Below are 21,234 nucleotides of genomic sequence, written 5' to 3' on the forward strand. Positions count from 1 at the left end.
CCTCCCACCACTAAGGAGCGCTCACCCTTGTATGTCTTCCCACATTTCTTCTCTACCCAGTCTGAAAATTTAGTCCTAGTTTTATTTTTTACTACATAATTTTCTCAAGAATTTTGTGACCATTACATATTGTTTTGTGCTCATACATACAACACTAATTTAAACCATAATTTTTAAACTTTAAAATTTACATTTAAATTCTTTAATGGTTTATTGCCATCCTTTTTATAATGTCTAACCCACCTTTGACATATTTATTTTGAATCTTAATTTATTTTACTAGTCTTTGTTACTTTTTAGATAGAATTATTTGATAATATATTAAGCCATTATAAATAAAAAAAATGTGGGGTTTTTTGCATGCTATGTGAACAACAGCTTACCTGGCTATAGAATTTTTGGGTCATAGTCTTTTCATTCAGACTTTGCTTTATAGTTTTATATTTACATCACATATATATTTATACCTTTATAATACAGAGGAGTCTGAGGCCAGCCTAAATTTTCTCACTTTGGACATAGCTATTTCTGCCTGTGTACATAGAAAATTTTTCTTTATTCTTGTATTATGGACCTCTATGTAGAATGTGTACAAGATTGGTTTCTATTATAATTTTCCTTAATCCTTTATAGGCCAGGTTTTTATTTTTTCCTAATGTCATAAATATGTCAAATCTTTCTTTGTCCTTGAATGCCATTGGTTCTTTGTTACTTTTTTTCTGCATTTGGAAAATTTCTCTAATTTGAAATTCCATTGTATTGATATGATTTGCTTTGTGTTGATTCTCTGATTTGTGAGGTTTTGAATTCTTGAGTGACAGTGCTGGTTTGCTTACATTATCTGTCACATTAAGTTCCACTGTACTTCTGCCTCTTGATTGTTTTCTTACTTGAATCCTTTGATCCAGAATCTGTCTTGATTTTATTGAGCAGAGATGACTGTTCACAGCTTATTTTACTTCCTATAATGATCATTTTTAGAAACTTCTTTCTCTTCCATATCCTTTTAAACTTGTTTATTTTTCAAAATTTACATACAGTAAAATTGTAAATTCCCTTTCGCTGCTTTGTAATCAGGTGTTCCCCTCCCCCTTTCTCCCAGTTCACTCATCTGTTCTCTGTCTCTCTAAGGCATTTTTCATAATGTCAGATAATGAAATTACAGTGTGGAATTTTTAAAGACTGTTTTCTTTCACTCAGCATGATATCTTTACAATTTATGTTGTTTTATGTATCAATTCTTTGTTCTTTTTAATTACTAAGTACCATTTCATTGTATGGATTTACCAATTCGTTCTTTGAAAGACAGCTGGGTTGTTTCCAGTTTTTGAAGATTGTAAATAAAGCTCCCATAAATATTTGTGCACATATCCTTTTTAAAAATGTTTTTTAAATCATACAGTAAAATTCCCTTTTTTGGGGGTGTACAGTTCTGTGAATTTGAACACATTTGTAGATTTGTGTAACTACCACCACAGTCTTGATATAGAATAGTTCCATATTCCTACAAAACTATCCTGTGCTATTCTCCTGTATTTACATTCTTCCCCCAAGTCTAGCTTCTGGCAGTCATAATCCGGACCCATTATAGTTTTATTAGTGTCCTTTTCTGTGAAAAAAAAAAAAAAATTAAGACTCACTTTGGCTTTCTTTTTCTGTCATCATTGAACAGGGAAGAGGATTGATCATTCTGATCAGGTATTTCCCCCCAAATAGAGTGGGTTTTTTTGTTTGTTTGTTGTTTGTTTTATACTTTAATGGTTAGTGTTAGTTATATATTCTATTTATATTGCACATGTGGAGATTGATGTGAGAGGCATGATGTAAACTAACTTCACCAGTTAAGCAATTCATCAGCCTTTAAAGAGTAAGAAGGAAGAGCCAGTACAGTGGATATGCCAGAAAGTGAAATTTGACTTTCCTTTGAGCTTGAAACCACCATGTCAGGAAACACTTTTCCCTGCTTGTTAACAGTTCAGCGTTTGGGGTATCATTTGTCCTTGCCCACTGTCCTTCCTGGTGCTGTTACCGCTTGTCCAGGCAGAATTTGTAGGTTTTCATTTCTAGGTTTCCTCTTAGACATGCTTTTATTAGTACTTTGGCTTTTTAGCAACACTGCTTTTGAATACTCTTGTCATCCCTGTGATGAAGGGTGTTCTCCCTGTCTATTCTAGGTCCTCTTTGGCTCTATCAAAAAGGACAAATTAGTGATGTTTTGCTAGGATTCCCTTTACTTGTTATGCTTGCAAGTCATTATTTAACATGACCCTCTCGTATTTAGCTGAATTCCTCAAAGCTTCTGATACTGAAGATTACATTCTCCCAGGTCCATATGCTTGAGACCTTTGAGTAAAATACAGTTTCTAAAATAAGACGCAGAACACTAATTATAAAAGAAAAGATTGATAAAATATGACTAGATTAAATTCTGTTCATGAAAAGTTGCTTTAAGGAAAGTAAAAAGACATTAGGAACTGGGAAAGATTTGAACATAACTGACCAAAGATTAGTATGAAGAACATATAAAATTCCTATGAATCAGTTTAAGAAAAAGATGAACCTAGTAAAAAAATGGGCAAAAGGTATGTGGATAGTCATTTCATGGGAGAGGAAGCTAATATAGCTAATAAGTATAATAAAAAGGTATTCTGTTTTAATAATAATTAGGAAATGCAAGTTAAAACTATCATGAGAAAATACTTTATATTTACTTGGCAAAATTAAGAAATTTGATAGTTTCAAGTATTTGAGAGACAGTAGATCAACAAAATCTCTTCAATAATTTCAGATGGTAACGTTAAATTGATACAGCTATCTGGGGAAGCAGTTTTGCATTGTCTGATAAACCTGAGCATTTCATTCACCTTATTAATTCAGCAGTTTTCCTCTAAGATAGATACTGAAGAGAAGCTTTGCGTATACACCAGAAGACAGACAAGAATGTTTTTAGGTGCACAGGTGATAATTGTAAAAAACGAGGAACAAACCCAGATGTCCATCAGCAGGAAAATGGCCAAAATAAATTGGTGCTATAGTAATATGGTGGAATGATTGAACTATACCTATATTCAGGGGTAGGAGTAAATATTTTTTTCTTCACCTTTTTATTTGGAAATTGTAATTTATTTGGAAGAATAAGAATAGTATATAGAACATACATATGCCACTTATCCAGATTCACCTGTTAACAGACTTCTCTCTTTGCTTTTTTTTTGTTAACAATGGTTCTCTACCTCCCAAAAATACAGTGTATATTTCCTAAGAATAAGTATACTCTTTTATATAACCACAATATTCTGTCAATTGATTCACCGTGTCATTTAAGCCTCTTTTTCTTTTTTCCAGTATAAGATCCAGGCTCAGCAGGTGGAGAACCTGAAATAGCCAAAATTTTGAATAATAAGAACAATATTAGAAGGCTTATACTAAGTAATCTGACTTCAGAAATCTTTGCCTTCCTCAAATTTGGGACTTTTTTCCCTATGCTTTTTAGTGGAAATTTTGTAGTTTAAAATTTTATATTTAGGTCTGCAGTTAATATAGTTTACTTTTCATTTCTCTTTTCACTGTGTTCATGTTTTTCTTTAAATTCTTGAGCCTATTTGTGATAGGCAAAGACTCTAAAAAGCTAATTCTGTCTTTTTATTGCTGGTTCTTTTTTATTGGCTTATTTTTTTTCTTCTGGTTATTTTGGCAGTGGAGGAATTCCCCAGCTTGCCAGGAAAGCACCCTGTGGAGGAGCTGACCGGACATATCCTGTCTTGCTATATAAAACGTAAAAAGTCAGGCTCTTTATTTTAGAGCAAGGGGTATTGGTGAAACTTAACACTAGGAGAACTCCATACCAGTTATTATAGTATTTGTATAATTCTTTATTCTTATATTTAAACACATAATTTTGATATGTTTGTTCAAAATCTAGCTCGATGAAAGAACAACCAAGACAAACCCACTAAAAGAAATATTTAATTCAGGGAGCAGAAGATAATTTAAAGTATAAAACAATTTGATTGTTGTTGAGGATTAATATGTAAAAAGAAACGGACACTAGAGGTGTTCTTGGAAATGAGAAATGTGATTGTCAAATGAAAAAAAGAGCGAGCAGATTAATAAAATGCTCATTTTTAAATCCATTGATGATCTGGAATATCAAATTTCCAAATGTGGATCAATAGGGGTGAAAGATGTGGAAAGAGAGGTCGTCTAATATTTCAAAAGAGTACATAAAAAAACAAAGGGAAGAATGATTAAAGAAAAATTTCTCGACCCACAGAAGACATGCTTTCAGAAGGACCAAGTCACCAATAGTATTATTTAAAATTTAAAAGAAAAAAAAGGATAGAGTATCTTAAAAGCTTTATGAGTAAAAGACAGGTTACCTACAAAGGAAGGAGAATCAGACTGTCATTGGAATTATTTTCATTTACAGCTCTGGATACTCATGTAGAATCTTACTTTAGAGTGGAGGGAATGGAGTATATTATATTTGAAGATGAGTGTTGAATTATATCGGTTAGGGAGGCGGAGTACAAAATAAAGGTTTCAGGTGTGTGAGAGCTTAGCCACATGCCCTTCATGAGAAAGTTACTTGAAGAGTTACTTCAGCAGAATGAAAAAGAAATTCAAGAAAGATAATGCACCCAGTAGCTGGTTATACTAGAATAAATATACCTCAGCAGTGACTATGCAATTTGAATCAGATCGGTCTTCATTGTATATAGTGTGTATCAGGACTATAAGCATCTCCACACCTTTTTGTTACATGGCACTGTGGTCTTCGAAGCCTGATAAACAAAATGAGCCCTTACTTGGGAACCACTTACCTTGGAGATGTGAAGGAAGCTAAAAAGAAAAAAATCTAGCTAATCTTTGTTCTTATTGGACCATAAGCTGTATGCGAGAAGGACTTGCTTTGATCTCTGCTGAATCCTTGGCACCTAATGCTTGGTGCATAGTAGATGTAAACATATGTTAAATGAGTAAGAGCTTCGAAGAATCTCTTTTTGGAAGGTTTGAATGTCGTAGAATCTTCTTTATTAGTTTAATTAATGTTCTTCTTTACTTAAGAGCTATGTACTTGATCATTCAAGTTACATAGTGCTGCCTATTTTTCCATTTGTAGAAATGGACAATACTATATAAAACGTTGAATTGTAGTTATGCAAAATGTTATGAGATGGAGCGGAAAGGAAAGGATTTGAGGAAGGGTAAATGCACTAATTTTCTCATCTTTCTGAAGATAACAGATAATTGTTTATAGAGATGATATATCAAGCAGTTGTGCCTATTTAAAGTCATAAGGACAGTCACTGAAACTGAAAACAGTGTGGCTTCTAAATGTAGGGAGGGGGAAAGAAGGGGAATATAACATTCAGCCTTGATAAATACACATCATATACAGTGAGAATTGATAGTGTCAGAATTGATAAACTGAGAAGTTGATGCTACTTAAAGTTAGTGACAACCCATATGAAATAAGAGAGAGAGGGCTAGAGGAGGACAGGGAAGCTTTACTTTTTACTTCAACTTGCTATTTGTATGGAGCATCTGTTGATACATAGAAGCTGGTTTAATTGGAAAATAAAAGAAATGGAAACAACTAATAATGTCCAGTAATCTACATTGTATTAGAGTGCTTTTGACTAAATAATCCCTTTACTGAAATTTTACTTTTATTGTACTGAATGTGAATCATTTAGCTCCTATATTTTTTGATTCTTAGGAATCCTTATTAATCATTAGAAAACAATCTGAGGTGAGATTTTTAGTTTGATATCTTTTTAATAACATGCAGGAATAATTAGAGTTTTCAATTGCCTGTAACTTTGAGATGAATTTCCAAAATACGGCATTTACCTATTTCCATCAGAAAAAGATGAAGCCCTGCAGCGTATGCAGAAACAAGCAGAGAACAATTATAATAGTCCCTGTTAAATAGTTTTAAATCTAGAATCTTCGATATATTTTAGTCATGTATGCTATTTTATATTGAGTATTTCAAAAGAGTAAATTTTAGTACCTGAGAGAATTTTTTTCATAATTGTAATAACTGATTCTGAGATGAGATGATGTTAGGTCTGTTTCAAAGTAACCAAGTTTGTGTTAATATACAATAAATTATTTAAACAATGATTACACCTGTGACGACAGTAAACATTATTCTGATAGTTCTATATATACGGATATTCCTTTACATACAGTGGGATTTTCTCTCAATAAACCTATTATAACTTGAAAATACCTGTCAAAAATGCATTTAATATACCTAACCTACTAAATGTCATAACTTAGCCTAACTTACTTTAATCGTGCTCAGAACACATAACGGTAGCCTACAGTTGAGCAAAATCATCTAACACAAAACCTATTTTATAATAAAGTGTTGAAAATCTCATATAATTTAGTATGTATATTGCACCATTGTAAAGTCAAAAAATTGTAAGTCAAACCATCGTAAGTTGGAGACCATCTGTACTTTTTTTCTCAAGTAGAACTTGTATAATGCTTTCCCGCTAATCAAATTATAGTTCTTAAGATAAAGAATGGATCTCAGTCTCTTAGACCAGCGGTTCCCAACTTTTTCAGCACCAGGGAGCAGTGCTTTTGTGAGAGTCTAATGCCCGATGATCTGAAGTAGAGCTGAGACTGACGCCAGTGCTGGGGAGCGGCTGCAAATACAGAGGAAGCTTCACTCACTTGCTGCTCATCCTGCTCATCTGCTGTGCAGCCTGGGCCATGACAGACCCCAGGCCAGTACCAGTCCACGGCCTGAGGGTTAGGGACCCCAATCTTAAACTACCTTTTGGTAAACTTTTCTATGGTTGTAGTTCTCTATTAGTGAGTCGATTATAATTAACAAATTCGGTATATAAAATCTTGCTTTTCCTTAGAAGAATATTTCTCTGGAAAATAGTTTTTGGCCCAGGGTGTATCACAATTGATATTATCAGCTTTTATATTACATATTTGAATAATTCTTGAATCAAATACTGAGTGATGTTTTGAATAGTCAGGATGACTCACTTTTTATTGCAGTAATACTCTGTTCTGAACTTGGTAAATATTCTCGACAAGCCAGATGTGGGAAAGGAGGCAGTGCTTCAGTTAACATTTTATTAATTTGTTTTTATTTTTTTTCTCAGATTAATTTTGTTGCCCCACAGGAGAGTTAATAGTGTCTGTGTTCTAATGCCGATAAAGAATTTTATGAGTTTTTAGTAAATGAACTACCGATAGTTTATTGGGTTAATATCTTTGGGAGCTGTTTCTTCCATACCTGCTAACGGTATGAACAGTCATTATTGAATGGTGTTTCAGTTATTTCATTTTTCTTCATCAAATACATGATTACTTCAGGATCGTATATATTTAACCGTAACCAAATATGAAATAAAGTTTCAGGAAGTAACTTAAATTATTTAATTTTCCATGTGCAACGTAACAGTGTTTCAGTCAGCAGTGGACCACATATATGATGATGGTCTCATAGATTGTAATAGAGCTGAATTTCTTGGAAGGAATGAAAATATGTGATATAAGAGGAATTTTTCTTCCTTTGACGGGAGCAGTATCTGTGGGGCTTGGCAAAGATTCTTTCTCACTCGCAGCACTTCAATTTTTGAGTGCACAAAGGACATCCCAAATTGCCACTGGCCGGTTTCAGGAAGAGGAGCCTGTCTCCTCAAATGCTGTGTATTCAGAGGGTGCAGTCCCCCCCATGTCTTGCTTGGTGGTCTTCAGAGTTACATTGCTATAAATTCTTTGTTGGGGATCCAAGATCCTGTGTGAGGACAGAGGTCCATAGGAGCTACCTTAACCATGATGAGGTACCATTGCCATTTAATACAAAAGCTTTCGTGGTAGTGTGGCGCCAGCCTGTCCCTGTATGTTAGAAATATTTTCACATTGTCACGATGTAAAGCATAGATAAGTTTTATTTTTCTATCAGTTCAATGCTGGAGAGAGAGAGAGTCCTTTGTGCCAGGTAGGGTCAGTGGAACCAAAAGCAGATTTGCGAAGTCAAAATATTAAATCCCCGGTTCTGCACTCTCATCATGTTAGACACTGTCTTTTTTTTTTTTTTTTTTAAATGAATACCACAAAGTTCCTTAATCCGACCACTGCTCGCTCCAGCATGCAATAGTTGAAACCACGTTGCCATGACAATCCCCTGTGTTCCTTTCTCTCTCCATCTTGATTTCTTATTCCTGCTGATCCTCAGGCCACTTTCCACTCCCTCATGACGGTCACTATTATGGTGACCTGCCTTGTACCCAGCCACTTTCTCTCCAATATCGTGGATCAGTCCAGCCCACATCCCTGTTCATGGAGGAGCAGTGACAGCTTCGATGTTTTATTTCTGACCGTGTCAGAAGGAAGCGGGGGGTGGGACAGTGTTTATAAAGCCTACAGCAGTGTACAGTGGTGTCCTAGGCCTTGACGTTCACTCACCATTCACTCACAGAAACTTCAGTCCTTCAAGCTCCATTCATGCTAAGTGCCTTATCCAGATGTACCATTTTTTATCTTCTACACAATATTTTTACTGTTCCTTCTCTATGTTTAGATATATAAATACTTAGCATTGTCTTATATTCTGCAATGTTTAGTCCACTGACATGCTGAACAGGCTTGTAGCCTAGGAGCAGTAGGTTCCTCCACGTAGCCTAGGTGTGTAGTAGGCTAGACCATCTAGGTGTGTGTAAATGCACTATATGATGTTTGCACAATGAAATTGCCTAACAACACACTTCTCAGACTACATCTCCGTCATTAAGTAACGTGGCTGTATATTGCACTCTAATCTCTGAAACTGACTTTATTGTCTCTTGGCAGAAAACTTTGAATTTATTGAAAGGTTTTTCAGCCTTTCAATATGTATTTTACACATTTGACACTCAATATTGTTATGCTGTCTTTCGCATTTGAAATATCAAAGGAATGGAAAAAGGGGTCTTGGATATATAATAAAGGAACTAGGATATAAAAAGATAGAAGTGCACAATTCCACTTGTGAATGACAATCAGAAATATTATTTTCATTTAATAGTCAAGAGTCCAAAATTTGACTTCAAACTAGAGTTGTCCACGGCTTCCCTTTGCTTGGCTATTTTAAGTGCCTCTGTTACAAGGTCCCAGGTCAATTTTTTTTTTCTTAGAATACTAGCACACATCTTGTATTCTGGTCAACCTGTATCGCTGTATATATCATGTGTTTTTTTGAGTTGTTTCCTTATTCATTCAACAGATAAATACTAAAAGTTACCAATAAGCCACTAAAGATAAATAGCCCCCCTTTATTTAGAACTCAGTCTGCGGTGAGACAAACATATAATTTTGCTCAGTAAAGTTTGATGGTTTTCAGTGCTGAGACCCAGCATGTCTCTTGCTGAATGTATTGCTAAGTATTTTATGTAAATGTAATTGCATTTTCAGTTTTACACCCAGTTTGTTTATAGAAATGTCCTGTTACTGACCTTGCTCAATTCACTTAGTAGTTCTAGTCCTAATAGAACATTAAGATTTTCTGCCTAATAATCATGTTGTCTACAAATAATGACCATTTTATTTCTTTTTTGATGTTTTCGCTTTTTTCTTTTTCTTGCAATTTTACTTTTAATACAGTGTTACTTAAACATGAAATTAAGTGGAAACTAGGACCAAAGTAAGACTACAATAAAAAGTAATTTAGTGTGTTGAGTGATACTGTTTTGCTGAACCTAAATCACAGCTAAAAACATGAATTAGTCCTAAATCTTAGAACCATGTTCTTTCTCTCACTGAACCACCTACACTAACATCTGCTGTTACTGTTCTTCACCATTTTTCACTATCTGAACTTTTCCCAACTCTTCCATTTTGTAGTACACTTTGAGATTATTTGATCTTTGGTTGATATTAAATATGATTAGACCGCATCTGTTCTTTTCTCAAACATGAAATGCTACTTTATTTTATAAATGCAAACTCAGGCGCTGGAATCTTTTAAAGCATTTAGTTATTAGTGTGCTCATGCAGAGGATCAAGAATGTTAGTCTCAATTAAATGGAAACAAGTTTAAAGTTTGAAGAATTGACTTCCAGAAACAGAACCTCCAAAGCAAAATCATTGTCTTTTCTCTTTATGAATCTTTGGTTTGAATTTATTTTACAGTGTAGAATTGGTCTGTTTCCTTTACGTTTTTTGTCTTTTGCCTTCTTACTGTAAAAGGGTGTATCGTGTTGGGAAAGTGCATGTCAAGCGTATCTCAGTATTACAGCACTTGAATGACTCAACAAATGTACAGGCTTTTGAACAGGTGGGGATTTTATCCATCTGTTACTGCCCTTGTTCTACTCTTTAGCATGAATTTTTCCAGTCCTGTCAGCCAACCTCTGCACATTTTGTTTCTGGTGAGTCCTTGATTTTCCTGAAGAATTGAATCTATTACTCAGTTCAATGAATTTAGTCATTGTTCATCTGTAAACTTTGTCTTTTCTTGACACGTGCACACCTTTTTCTTTTAAAATTTAAAAATGTAGTCTTATACTTCACTGGTTTTAACTTAGGCAGAATTTTACTTTTATTATAAACAATAAAAAGAGAAACAGGGCAGCCATTAAAATAAACAATACCCTGTAGAATGTATATGTATTTCATATTTCTACAGCAATATGATATTTAATATGATAATTCGGAAGTTGTATTTTTCTAACTTATAATTTTTTTAAACTTTTAAAATAATTTTGTTGCAAAGATAATACAGTGAGTTTCTACATATCCTTTAGTTTCCCCTAATGTTAGCAGTTACACAATCGTATTACATTTATCCAAACAGAGAAATTAACACTGGTACAATACTGCTACACTACAGGCTTAATTTTTTTCTTCCAGTTACAGTTGACGTGTGATATTTTATTAGATTCAGGTGTACAGCATAATAATTAGACATTTATTTAACTTACAAAGAACTGAAAAATCTGTATGAATGTTCAAGATATGAAACAGCAGCTTTGCATTTTAGTATGTCTCCTTAGTCTCCATGCTATGAGTTTCTTTCCTTGTCTTTCATGGCTTTCACATTTTGAAGACTAGGGGTCAAGTGTTTTGTTAGGTGTCCCTCATTGTCAGTTTGCCTAACACTTCCTCATGATTAGGTTGAGGTTGCAGGGTGTGGGGAAGAATGCCATGTATGTGTTATGTCCTTCTCATCTGACCATATATAACTGACTGCTGGGGATATTAACTTTGACCACTTGGTTCAGGTTGTGTCTTCTAGGATTCTCCAATGTAAATGTCCATTTTCCCCCTCTGCATACTCTGTTCTTTGAAGCAAGTCAGTATTTCCAGCCTTTACTGTAGAGGAGGAAAATAAAGCCCCACCTTATGCAGGGAGGAGTATCCAAGAATTTGTGGATTTTTTGTTTTTCATTTAGCTCTTCCATTTGCTCTTTTTCCTACTTCTAGAATGTCCATTTTGTCTTCAGTCTATACTTCTCTTATTTTTTTCTTTGTCATTTCAAGCTTTTTTTCCTGCTCTCTGATTTGAGATGGTACTTGCACTTACACTCCCCTGATGAGGCAGTAACTCTTTCCCTCTTTAATTCATCTACTGAAAATTTTAATTTGAAAAATTTAGCTCAGATTTCTAAGCTAGGGTCTTTGTTTCCCTTGCAGTTGGATCTCACGTGCCTACTTGTGAACTTTTCCCCCCTAGGCGTTCACGGCCTCCTTCAGCAGTTCTGCTTTAATTGTGTTCTGAATGCTTATCTTCATTTTCTTTCTAGATGGTTTGGCTTCTTAGATGCACAGTTACTTTTTCCCTGGTGGCTCATTTGTGCACAAGTCTGGTTACTGAAATATTTCTAATGGTGATAAACCTACGGCTGATTAAAAGGAAATACATTATTTACCTGTAATGTTAAGGGTAAGCTCTTGGCTCCTCTGAGGGCACCGAAGGAAATTTTATTGTCTGGCTCTTCTTTTCTTAGCACATCTGTTAATAAGCTCTGTCAAAAAAAAAAACAAAACCAACAAAACCACCCAACCATGGGTTGACAAGTAAACCTCCCCCTGGAGTTCATTTTCACAGGCCAGTTTCTTAGCCATATGATCATATGGTGGTCTCCAGAGCCTTTGCTCAGCTCAGGGTGGGGAGGAAGCCCCACTGGCAGAGACTGAAGCACTCAAATCTCTGAACCTGCCTAGTTGAGGCCTCACTCTGTCAATGGAAAAGGGAGGGAGGAGGGATCCCTCTGCAAATTATTTTTTGAATTGTCAGCCATTATTAAAAGTAATAATAGAGTTCTTTGAATCACTTTGGAAAGTTCGTAATCCTAAAGAGTTGTACATGTTTAGTGCGTCATCTTCTGAGCTATCACTAGAGGCTTAGTCCTTCTCCCATGTACTGGGCCGTGGCTCCTTTTGTGTAATTCAGGTTCCGATTCTCCCTGTGTTACCTCCAACGACGTACCAGTTCATGTGATGTGATGTGGGCTGTGTGATATGTACCTATATTAAAGCAGAGGTATCAGCTTCAGGGGGGGCTTACGTTTTATTGATGGACGTTCACCATGCTGAGGACTACACATCTGTATGCCTATCCTGGACCTTTCCTCTTACCTCCAGACTCGTGTATCTGATTGCCTATTTGATATCTTCACTTACTTGTTTAATAAGCATCTTAAATTTAATAGAACTCCTTTCTTTGCTGGCTCAAAACCTCCATCTTTGTAGAGGGCGCCACTGTTCTTCCAGTTGTTTAGGCTACAGACACTGGTCTCATTCTTGATACTTATGTTTCTCACCCCATATCTAATCAGTCTGTCTGTAAGTCCTGTTGGCTCTGCTTTCAGATTGTACCCAGAATCCAAACAGTTTTCACTAACTCTGCATCTTTCACCTTGTTCTAAAAGCTGTTATTATTGTGCTGGCCTTCTCACTGGCCTTCTGCTCCACTACACTCTATTTCAGCAAAATAGCCCTTAAGAGATCCTTTGTGACAAGTGAGACTAAACTGTTAGCTTTCTCATGCTTGACATTGCTAGCATCAAAGTATTGCTAACAGATTACATCAGGAAATAGTATGTCTTTTTCCAGTCTCTGGAACAGTTGTGTAAGTGTAATCAGTTCTGGGACAATTACTCAAGTGCACCTGTAAAACCATATGAGCCTGGTGGCTTTTTTGTTTGGGGTAGATTTTTAATTATTGGCTAAAGCTATTTAGTTACTATAAGTCTCTTCAAGTTTTCTTTTTATTCTTGAGTTTCTTTTGGTAAGTTGTCCAAGGGTTTTCATATTGGCATATGACATTAATAGTATCTATATTTTTTTAGCGCTATCAATCTTCATATTTATGCTTCTTTTCCTTTTTTCTTTTAATCAGAGATTTTTTTTTCTATTGTTTTCTTTCTCTCAGAGCATCAGCTTTTAATTTTCGTTCTTTAGTTCTTTATTTTTGTTTTGTTTCATTTTTTTTCTGTCGCTATCTCATTTCATTCCTTCTGCATTTGAGGACTTACTGTTATTCATTTTCTAACATACTGAGTTTGATGATGAGCTTATTTTCAGCTTTTAAAAAAAATTCTGCATGTAAATATTTAAATGTCGGGGGTGGTTTAAGGTGTTCCATTTTTCTATTGTACTGATGTAAAAGGTTTCAAGTTTCCCATGTGATTTTTTGGGGGAGACTATTAGAAGTGTATGTGTTTGAATTTCCAAATATGGATAAGATTTTTTTGTGTGTTTTTGTTGGGATTATTGGTTTGTTTTGCTTCTAAAATTTGTGTAAGAAAATGACTCTTTAGTATTTATTTAGATTTGTTCTCTGGTCTGGCATATAGTCAGTTTTTATGGTTGTTAAATGTGTATTCTTAATTATTTGGCTATTTCCTGTATTCTGTATATTTAATCTATATTTTTACTAACTTGTCTGCTCTACCAGTTACCAAGAGAAATAATGTTAAATTCTCTTGCTATAATTAGGAACCTGTCAGGTTTTCTTTGTTATTCTGATAACTTTTAGTATATGTAGAATTGTATTTTTAGTTTACTGTTGTTAAAGCTTTTTACAAAAATTTATTCAGTATAAAGTGATTGTTTTATTTCAAACATTGTTTTTTGCCTTAAAATCTATTTTGTCTGATATTAACATAGTATCTATAATATATAGTCTTCATTTGGTTTATTTTAACTTTTCTGTGTTCTTATATTTTAAATTTATTTTTTGTACATAGATTTTTAAAAACGTAAAATCTGATCTATTTTGTGTTTTCATTGATGAATCTACATTTTCAACTGCTTGATACAAATGTATAAATGGTATACATGTATGTGACTGTCATCTTATTTTGTGCTTTCTAATTAATCTAGATCTTTCAGGCTCCCCCCCTCTTTTGCCCTATTTGATTGACGGAAGTTTTTTCCCCCTTTTTTTTTGTCTACAGAGTTAGAAGTTACCCCTTACATACATAGATGTCTTTGTATGTAACCTACGTATTTTGATTCAGTTAAAGTGCATAGTTGATTACAGTCAAACTGAAACATCTCTAACTTGTGTTTAAATAACACATGATCCTCATTGATACAACTCATCATCTTGAATTAAAACTCTCTTTGTTGAACTTATCCTTAAATAGCATCGCCTTTTTTTCTGTAGTTTTGGGGGAAGAGTGAGCAGTGTGCTGTTAGGTCCTCTTGCTTCACCTCTAATACTGTGTTTTACATCTATTTAAAATTTCTCATACAAATCTGTTTCCTTCAGCTAAGAACTAAACTTATGTTTAGGCTGGTTTTTAGAAAGCTTTAGGGCCTTTGTAAAATTAGACTACAGCTTCCTGGTACCAGGGTTTTTTTTTTTTTTTTTTGTCTTGTTTTTATTGCTTATCCTTTTGAAATGTGATTAATTAGATAGCTCTGTGTCTGTTTTGGTTCTTTGATTTCAGAGTATCTCACTGATTCTTATGAGTCTGAAGTAATTTTATTTGTAGTTATCATGAAGTAGGGCATTTACTAGCTTTCTGTATTAAATACTGTTATTCAGGTTCTAGGATTATATAAAAATGAAAAAAAGGAATTTAGTAGCAAAGAACTTAAAGTTCTCTTTAGAATTTAAAATGTAATTTTCTAATGGTATCACAGAGGATGGGAAACTAATTTGACCATTTGCAAAGTATATTCTTATTTATTATGGAACATGTATTACTCATGAAAAAATAAAATGGGAGTAGTGAAAAAATGTCTTATGTATTTCAAACGTGGTTCTTGGACCAGCAATATTAGGACTAAGTGTGAACTTGTTAGAAATGCAAGCTCATAGGTTCAGCTTCAGCCTTTGGGGGCCCAATGGTCAGTGTTTCTACAAGCATTCCTGGTGATTCTGATGCTTGCTGAGGTTTGAGAACCACTTAGTTACACATTAAAACAAGTTGGTACAAACAGATTACATGATGCATTCAGTTGAAAGACAGAAGTATTATTGGTAGATATTTGGTTAGTAAACATGAATACATCACTCAGTTTACCCTTCATTCAAGGGGTTTCTGCTGTCTTAGAAGGAATTATTGATAAATATTAATATTTCTTGATAATAGAAAGTTAGATATAATGTAAAATATTATATGGGGGAAGTTTGTGATTCAAAATATTTTTCAATTAACACTGAAAATTTAATGCAACTCTTTTCCTTTCCTCCTAACCCTACTTCAGTCATTAGTTTTCAAATTGCTAGAGTCCTTTTAGTGTGTTTGATAACGTCACCATCAAGAACTTATCGAGAGGGCTAGAAAGACGTTATTGTAATATTCTCACCTTAAAATACTATGGGAAAATAGGCTCTTTAAGTAAGTGTTGGAGTTCTTTATTTTGAAGTGTTTTGTAGTAATCATTCTACGGTGGTGTGTATAGGTAACAGTAAACCAAAACGGTTTTAACTAATGACTTGAAACAGTACTTGAAGAACATATTAGGGAGATGGTTTATATTATGTGTGCTCATAATCTTGATGATGGCATTTTTTAAAATTTTTTTTGTGTGTTTTTCTTTCAGGAGAGAAATAGAAACAAACAATAACTGTATGAAGATGTCCTGTTAGAATTACAACACTAATGAAGTAGACTCTGGAAATGCCTAATAAGTCAAAGAAGACGTTATTAAAGCTTTTTTTCTGCTTAAGGTGACATCTTTGAACTCTTTAACACAGAATTGACTCTTGTAATGGTTATCATCAGCGCATCTGCCCTTATACTCTCACCAAACACACTTGAGAACTGTAACTTCGTCAAGCACTTTCTGTCCTGAAGCTTTTACCAGTATCTGCTGTCTTTTGTAATTATGCATCCTAGCTAAGGCACAGAAGACTGAATGAATGCAAGGATTCATTAACTCTTTGAATTTGTTAAATACTAACAGTTAACCATTAGAAGTGGTTCAATGATGTAAGAGTCACACTGCTTCAACTTTTTCTTTGTTGTAGTTTTTAAATTGTCGATTTTTAGCTATTTGACAGATTAAAAGCAAAATAATCATGCCACATTTAGTCCTGGAGTTCAAGTCTAAATGTTTATGTGAGAAATTATTGTAGTAAACTTTTAATATGGCAAAGCAACCTTAAGCTCTATTTTAGCCAAATAAAACATAATCTGAGATTATATTAGAACATTTCCCTTGTCTTCAAACTGTTTGGTGTAACAGAATATTGATATGCAGCTTGGTGGACTTCACCAGTTAATGCACATTCTTCTCCCCTCTTTCCCCCAATAACATGTATACTGAAAAATGTGCATTTGTCTGAGGAATTATTTTATTTGCTACCACTTAATGAATCTCAAAATTTTGAGTAAATGTACCTCAGTCTAATCAGACTTTTTATGACCTTTATAACTACATTTAAAACCCTTAATTCCTGTTTCTGGGTGTTTGCGAGCCTGATTGCTATCATGAAGTAAAAATTTATTACTGTAGGTATTCACTAGCTAAATAAACATAGTTCTTGTTTAGCAAGCATATACTGTTCCTCAACTCTTCTCCAGCTTTTGCAGTGTCCTGGCATCCTTAAAATACTTTGAAAATATGGCCTTGATCCATGGATTAAATCAGTAAGTGAATGTGTTGATGTTTTATTGATCAGATCTATATAAATGGGAATACAGCATATATCTGGGTATTCTTATAGTTATCTAACATCTTTTTTTTTTCATTAATTACATATCAACATTAATTTTGTATCTTGAAACAAATTGATTTTGTATAATTGTGTCAAGCGTCTGTATTAACTGATTTGATGGCATAAGGTTATGAAGATAATGTATTGCCCCTTATATTACTGTTCTAAAAGGAGAAAGCGATGTAGAAAGATACGATAAGGGTGAAAATAGCAATACAGTAGATTTGAATACCTTGGTGTTTTGCATTACTCCATTTATGTTTACATCATGTTTAGAAATGTTTTCATTTACATTTACATCTTTGGTCATTTCAATTCAAAAATTTAGTGACATTTCTTTGAGGCTTTCATTTATATAAAATTTTTGTACAATGTTTTCTTAAAATGTACAGATACTGTATTCAAATGAAATAAAATACAGTATTTGTAGATAATCGTAGCTACTTCACAGGTCTTTGGTAGTCCCGTTGTAGTTATATCAGTGTTTACTGAAGGGAACATTAAAATATTAATGGTATATTATAAAATAAAAACTTTCTTAAAGGAAAGTTGCACCTGTTTTACCTTTTTAAGAGTAAGCCATGAAATCTTGTAACATGTCTCTTAACTATTTATAATGAAAATTGGCATTTGGGTATAGTAACCACAGAAATGTTCTACATCCCTAAGATTGTATAGGTAGGACACGTCAAAGATGACTTGTCACTCTGAAGGGCCTATTAGAGAAAAGCGTGAAGGGGTGACCTCGTAGAAAGGATCTGAGTCCTCGCTGTGAGGTTCTCTTTTTCTTGGTGCTTCATTAGCAACTCTGAATATTTTTATAAAACTAGTTATATTATAAATGGATTGAAACTTTAATTTGCGTTTGGTTTCTGTGTAAGAAGTATCACAGAAACACTCAGCAAGCAGGCTGATTGCGGTAGCGGACTCAGCAATGTCCAGCGGAGCGGTCTGTCCGTCGTGAGCAGTACATCCCAGTGCCTTTAACCTGGGTCTCTAATATTAAGTGAAATGGGTGCAGCATTCCTTTGGAAATAAAAACTATCTTTTCAATCGGTAATTTTTTTTCTCATTTAAGTCTTCTTTAGAGCACCTACTTTATCTTCCTCCTTGGTCTTTCAGTGTATTGCAAAATGTTTTTCCTCTAAATGAAACTATCGCAGGTTGTCTCAATAGCACAACTGTTTCTTAACTGTAGGGACAAAAAGGGAGCGAACCTGTGCTATATAGCAGGAGACATATAATCAGATATTTGAATCATCACAAAGACACCATTGGCCCAGTAAGTTTCTTGCTTAATGTTTTTCCAAGATCTGGTTTGAATGTTTCTTATTAAAGTTATCATGTGGGTATTTTATTTTGAAAGGTATTATAGTTTGTATATTTAACAGTAAGGGGGAAAATGTAACCAAAATTAGTATTCTTTCTCTATACATATTGGTACTTGAAGATTCCTTTCATAAGAAACCCCGGCCTTTTCCTCATTTCAATACTTAATTCCTCATTTTAACTTAAGTGATCTTTCTAATTCAAAAGCTGTGTTCTTTTCGAATACCATGCATGGAGGTTAAGCTGATGTTAAAGCAGTTTGCAATAAAAAAAAAAGAATCAGCTTAAGTCATTTAATCATTTCAAGTGCATTCTGCATCCTATAAAAATAAGTTTGAGAAATTTAAGAAAATTGTGTTTTCATTAAGTTTTGCATATCTTTTGTTATGCCATGTAAATTCCCTTCTTTTTTGTATGATTAAAGAAAGGTTATGATAAAATGATTAGTTCATTTACAGTCACTTGTAGCAATTACATGAGAATTTGAATTTTGTCGTGTTTGGGTTTGTTCATTCCTGTGAATGATGGTACAGTTAGGTGAGATTTTTTTTTTTGTTATGGTACCCAAACTCACCATTTGGTCCTCTTTAATCTTTGAGGGTTTCAATAAAAATTGTTCACTCATATCTGTGTTCTTTCCATTTTATCTTTATAAACATGTATTGCCTGCTAGAAAACATAACATTTTTATTGACTTTGTTCTGGATTTCCTGGCTGACATATGTGTCAAGTACAAATAGATTATATCACTGTTTTAGTTGGCCATTTAAATTAAGTGGGGGAATTAAAGTGAGGGAGGATCCTGTATCCTGATCTTTATCTACACAAGTGAGTTTATTGAATTACCTGCTCTTACTATTAAGAGCAAAAGGGAAAAAGGCCTATTTATTTTCATGTAATAGGAGGAAGTGGTGTTCCCAGCTGTCTAATAACCCCGAATCCCCCGTTCTTCGAACCAAGGGATGCTTTTCTAATAGTCTGTACATTATCCTTTGAGATAGATGAGGTTACGTCGATCAGATCATGGTGACTCAGGATGGTACATTGATCATTTCTAGGTTCTCTAAGGCAGCAGTCCCCAGCCTTTTTGGCACCAGGGTCGGATGTTCCTGTGGGAACCCAATGCTTGATAATCTGAGGTGGGGCTGAAGTGGTGATGCTAGCGCCGAGGAGTGGCTGCAGATATAGATGAAGCTTCGCTCACTTGCCCGCCATTTACCACCTACTACACGGCCTGGTTCCTAACACGCCATGAACCAGTACGTGTCCGTGGCCCGGGGATTGGGGACCTGTGCTCTAAGGTACTTGTCCAGATGGGGGGGGGCAAGGAGTTTTGAGCTGTTAAAACCCACCAGTAGCATATGACAGTGTTGGCCTGTGACCAGGGCATGGTTTTACGGAACTACCCCAAGTGTCCCACACCATAACAGCATCAGAAGCCTTTTTACTAGTCATCTAACAGGAGGGTTTGCATCTCTTGAGCATACTTACATTTGTAATTGAGACTCTTAATTCCTATTGGCTCGGCTTTATCTTAATTACTAATGCTAGATTTAGTAATTCTAGTGTAGGAACTAAAATACTCTTGCAGTCAGAAGTTAACGGACTAAGGTTTTCCTTGCTTTCAGATCACAGAACTTGCCATTGCATAATCTTGATGTGTATTCTTTCCTCATTCCTCTCGGTGCAATAGTGAGAAGCAGAACTCATCTATGTATCATGTAGTAGTGGCAGTTTACATGCAGTTTGTCTATAAATAGTGCACTAAATTCAGAATTTGTCTATAAGTTGAGTTACCTGTACAACATTAGGACTAAATGTAAATGAAAACTGTTTTTGTAAAACTTATGTGCAAGGAAGACATGAGTTTAGATTCTATAACACTGGTGGGTTCTCCATCCCTTTCTGCTACCCCACTTGCCCCTCCAAAGAATACCCCTTTATGTAGTGTACATTTCGAGAGAGATATTCCAATGCCATTTTAAAACAATATTGGATATTTCTGACACATTGGAATCAACCGTATAGGGGAAAATCTTAGAATTGGGAGTTGAAAGACCAGACCGCCAGTTACTTCTGACTGGTAGATTGACATTGAACAAATCATTTCCTTTGTTAGTGCATTTAGTACTAACAAATCTATGCTCTACACTAGAATATTATGCAGCAGCTTCAGAAGTGTTTCAAAAGCATCCCATCAAAAAACAGATGCCAAGCTATTTAAACCACCTTTTCTTAGGAAAGGAATGTACCATTCTAACCATAATATACTGTTTAACTCCTGCCTCAGGTTTTTCAACACAGACAAATTACTTTTACTTAAAATTACTTTTACACATTAAGATCGAGATATTTTGCCATCATTTAAATCTTCTCTATTAATAAAGCTCCAATCCTTTATTAAAACCATTGCTCTACTGTGCACACAATTAGAATTAATTCAGGGAGTAGGTGTAAGTATCCATTAGATTCCTCCAATATAAAACTGTTCTGTTGAAAAAATGAGGCGGGGGAAAGTGGCGGGGGGCGGGGGGGATTCTAAAAGATCTAAGTAAAAACGAAAATGTAGTCTCGCATAAGCCTGTTGAGATGAGGCTAAGTAGTAATAAGCAGATTCCCACATTCCTCTTCAAATATATAAGGATAAGGGGGAGCGTAATTGCCCCCTCAAGTGAGGTTAGCATAGCATGCATCTAAGGTTCTTTGCAGTTCTGAAATTTTGTAATTTATGATTTAAATGGCTTTATAGCTGTGACTTATTTTAG

At 34.6% G+C, this 21,234-nt stretch overlaps 1 protein-coding gene across 12 annotated transcripts in view; it reads left to right on the top strand.

Moving 5' to 3' along the window:
• YTHDF3 (YTH N6-methyladenosine RNA binding protein 3) overlaps nt 1-19,093 on the top strand; it is a 36,228-nt gene extending 17,135 nt beyond the window's left edge. For 10 of the 12 annotated variants that reach the window (XM_023533256.1, XM_023533259.1, XM_023533263.1 and 7 more), the window contains one exon: nt 16,024-19,093. Coding sequence is in view for 5 of the 12 variants with exons in the window: in XM_011364581.2 (XP_011362883.1) it covers nt 16,024-16,047 (24 nt within the window). In the remaining 7 variants the exon portion in view is untranslated. Of the gene's footprint in view, nt 1-3,697; nt 3,783-16,023 lie in introns of those variants that run through there. The other 2 variants (XM_023533257.1, XM_023533258.1) reach the window with 2 other exon arrangements.
• Nucleotides 19,094-21,234: the final 2,141 nt, after the last annotated feature.

This window comes from Pteropus vampyrus, unplaced genomic scaffold (genome assembly GCF_000151845.1).
Source record: "Pteropus vampyrus isolate Shadow unplaced genomic scaffold, Pvam_2.0 Scaffold99, whole genome shotgun sequence".
In the NCBI taxonomy this organism is placed as follows: domain Eukaryota; kingdom Metazoa; phylum Chordata; class Mammalia; order Chiroptera; family Pteropodidae; genus Pteropus; species Pteropus vampyrus.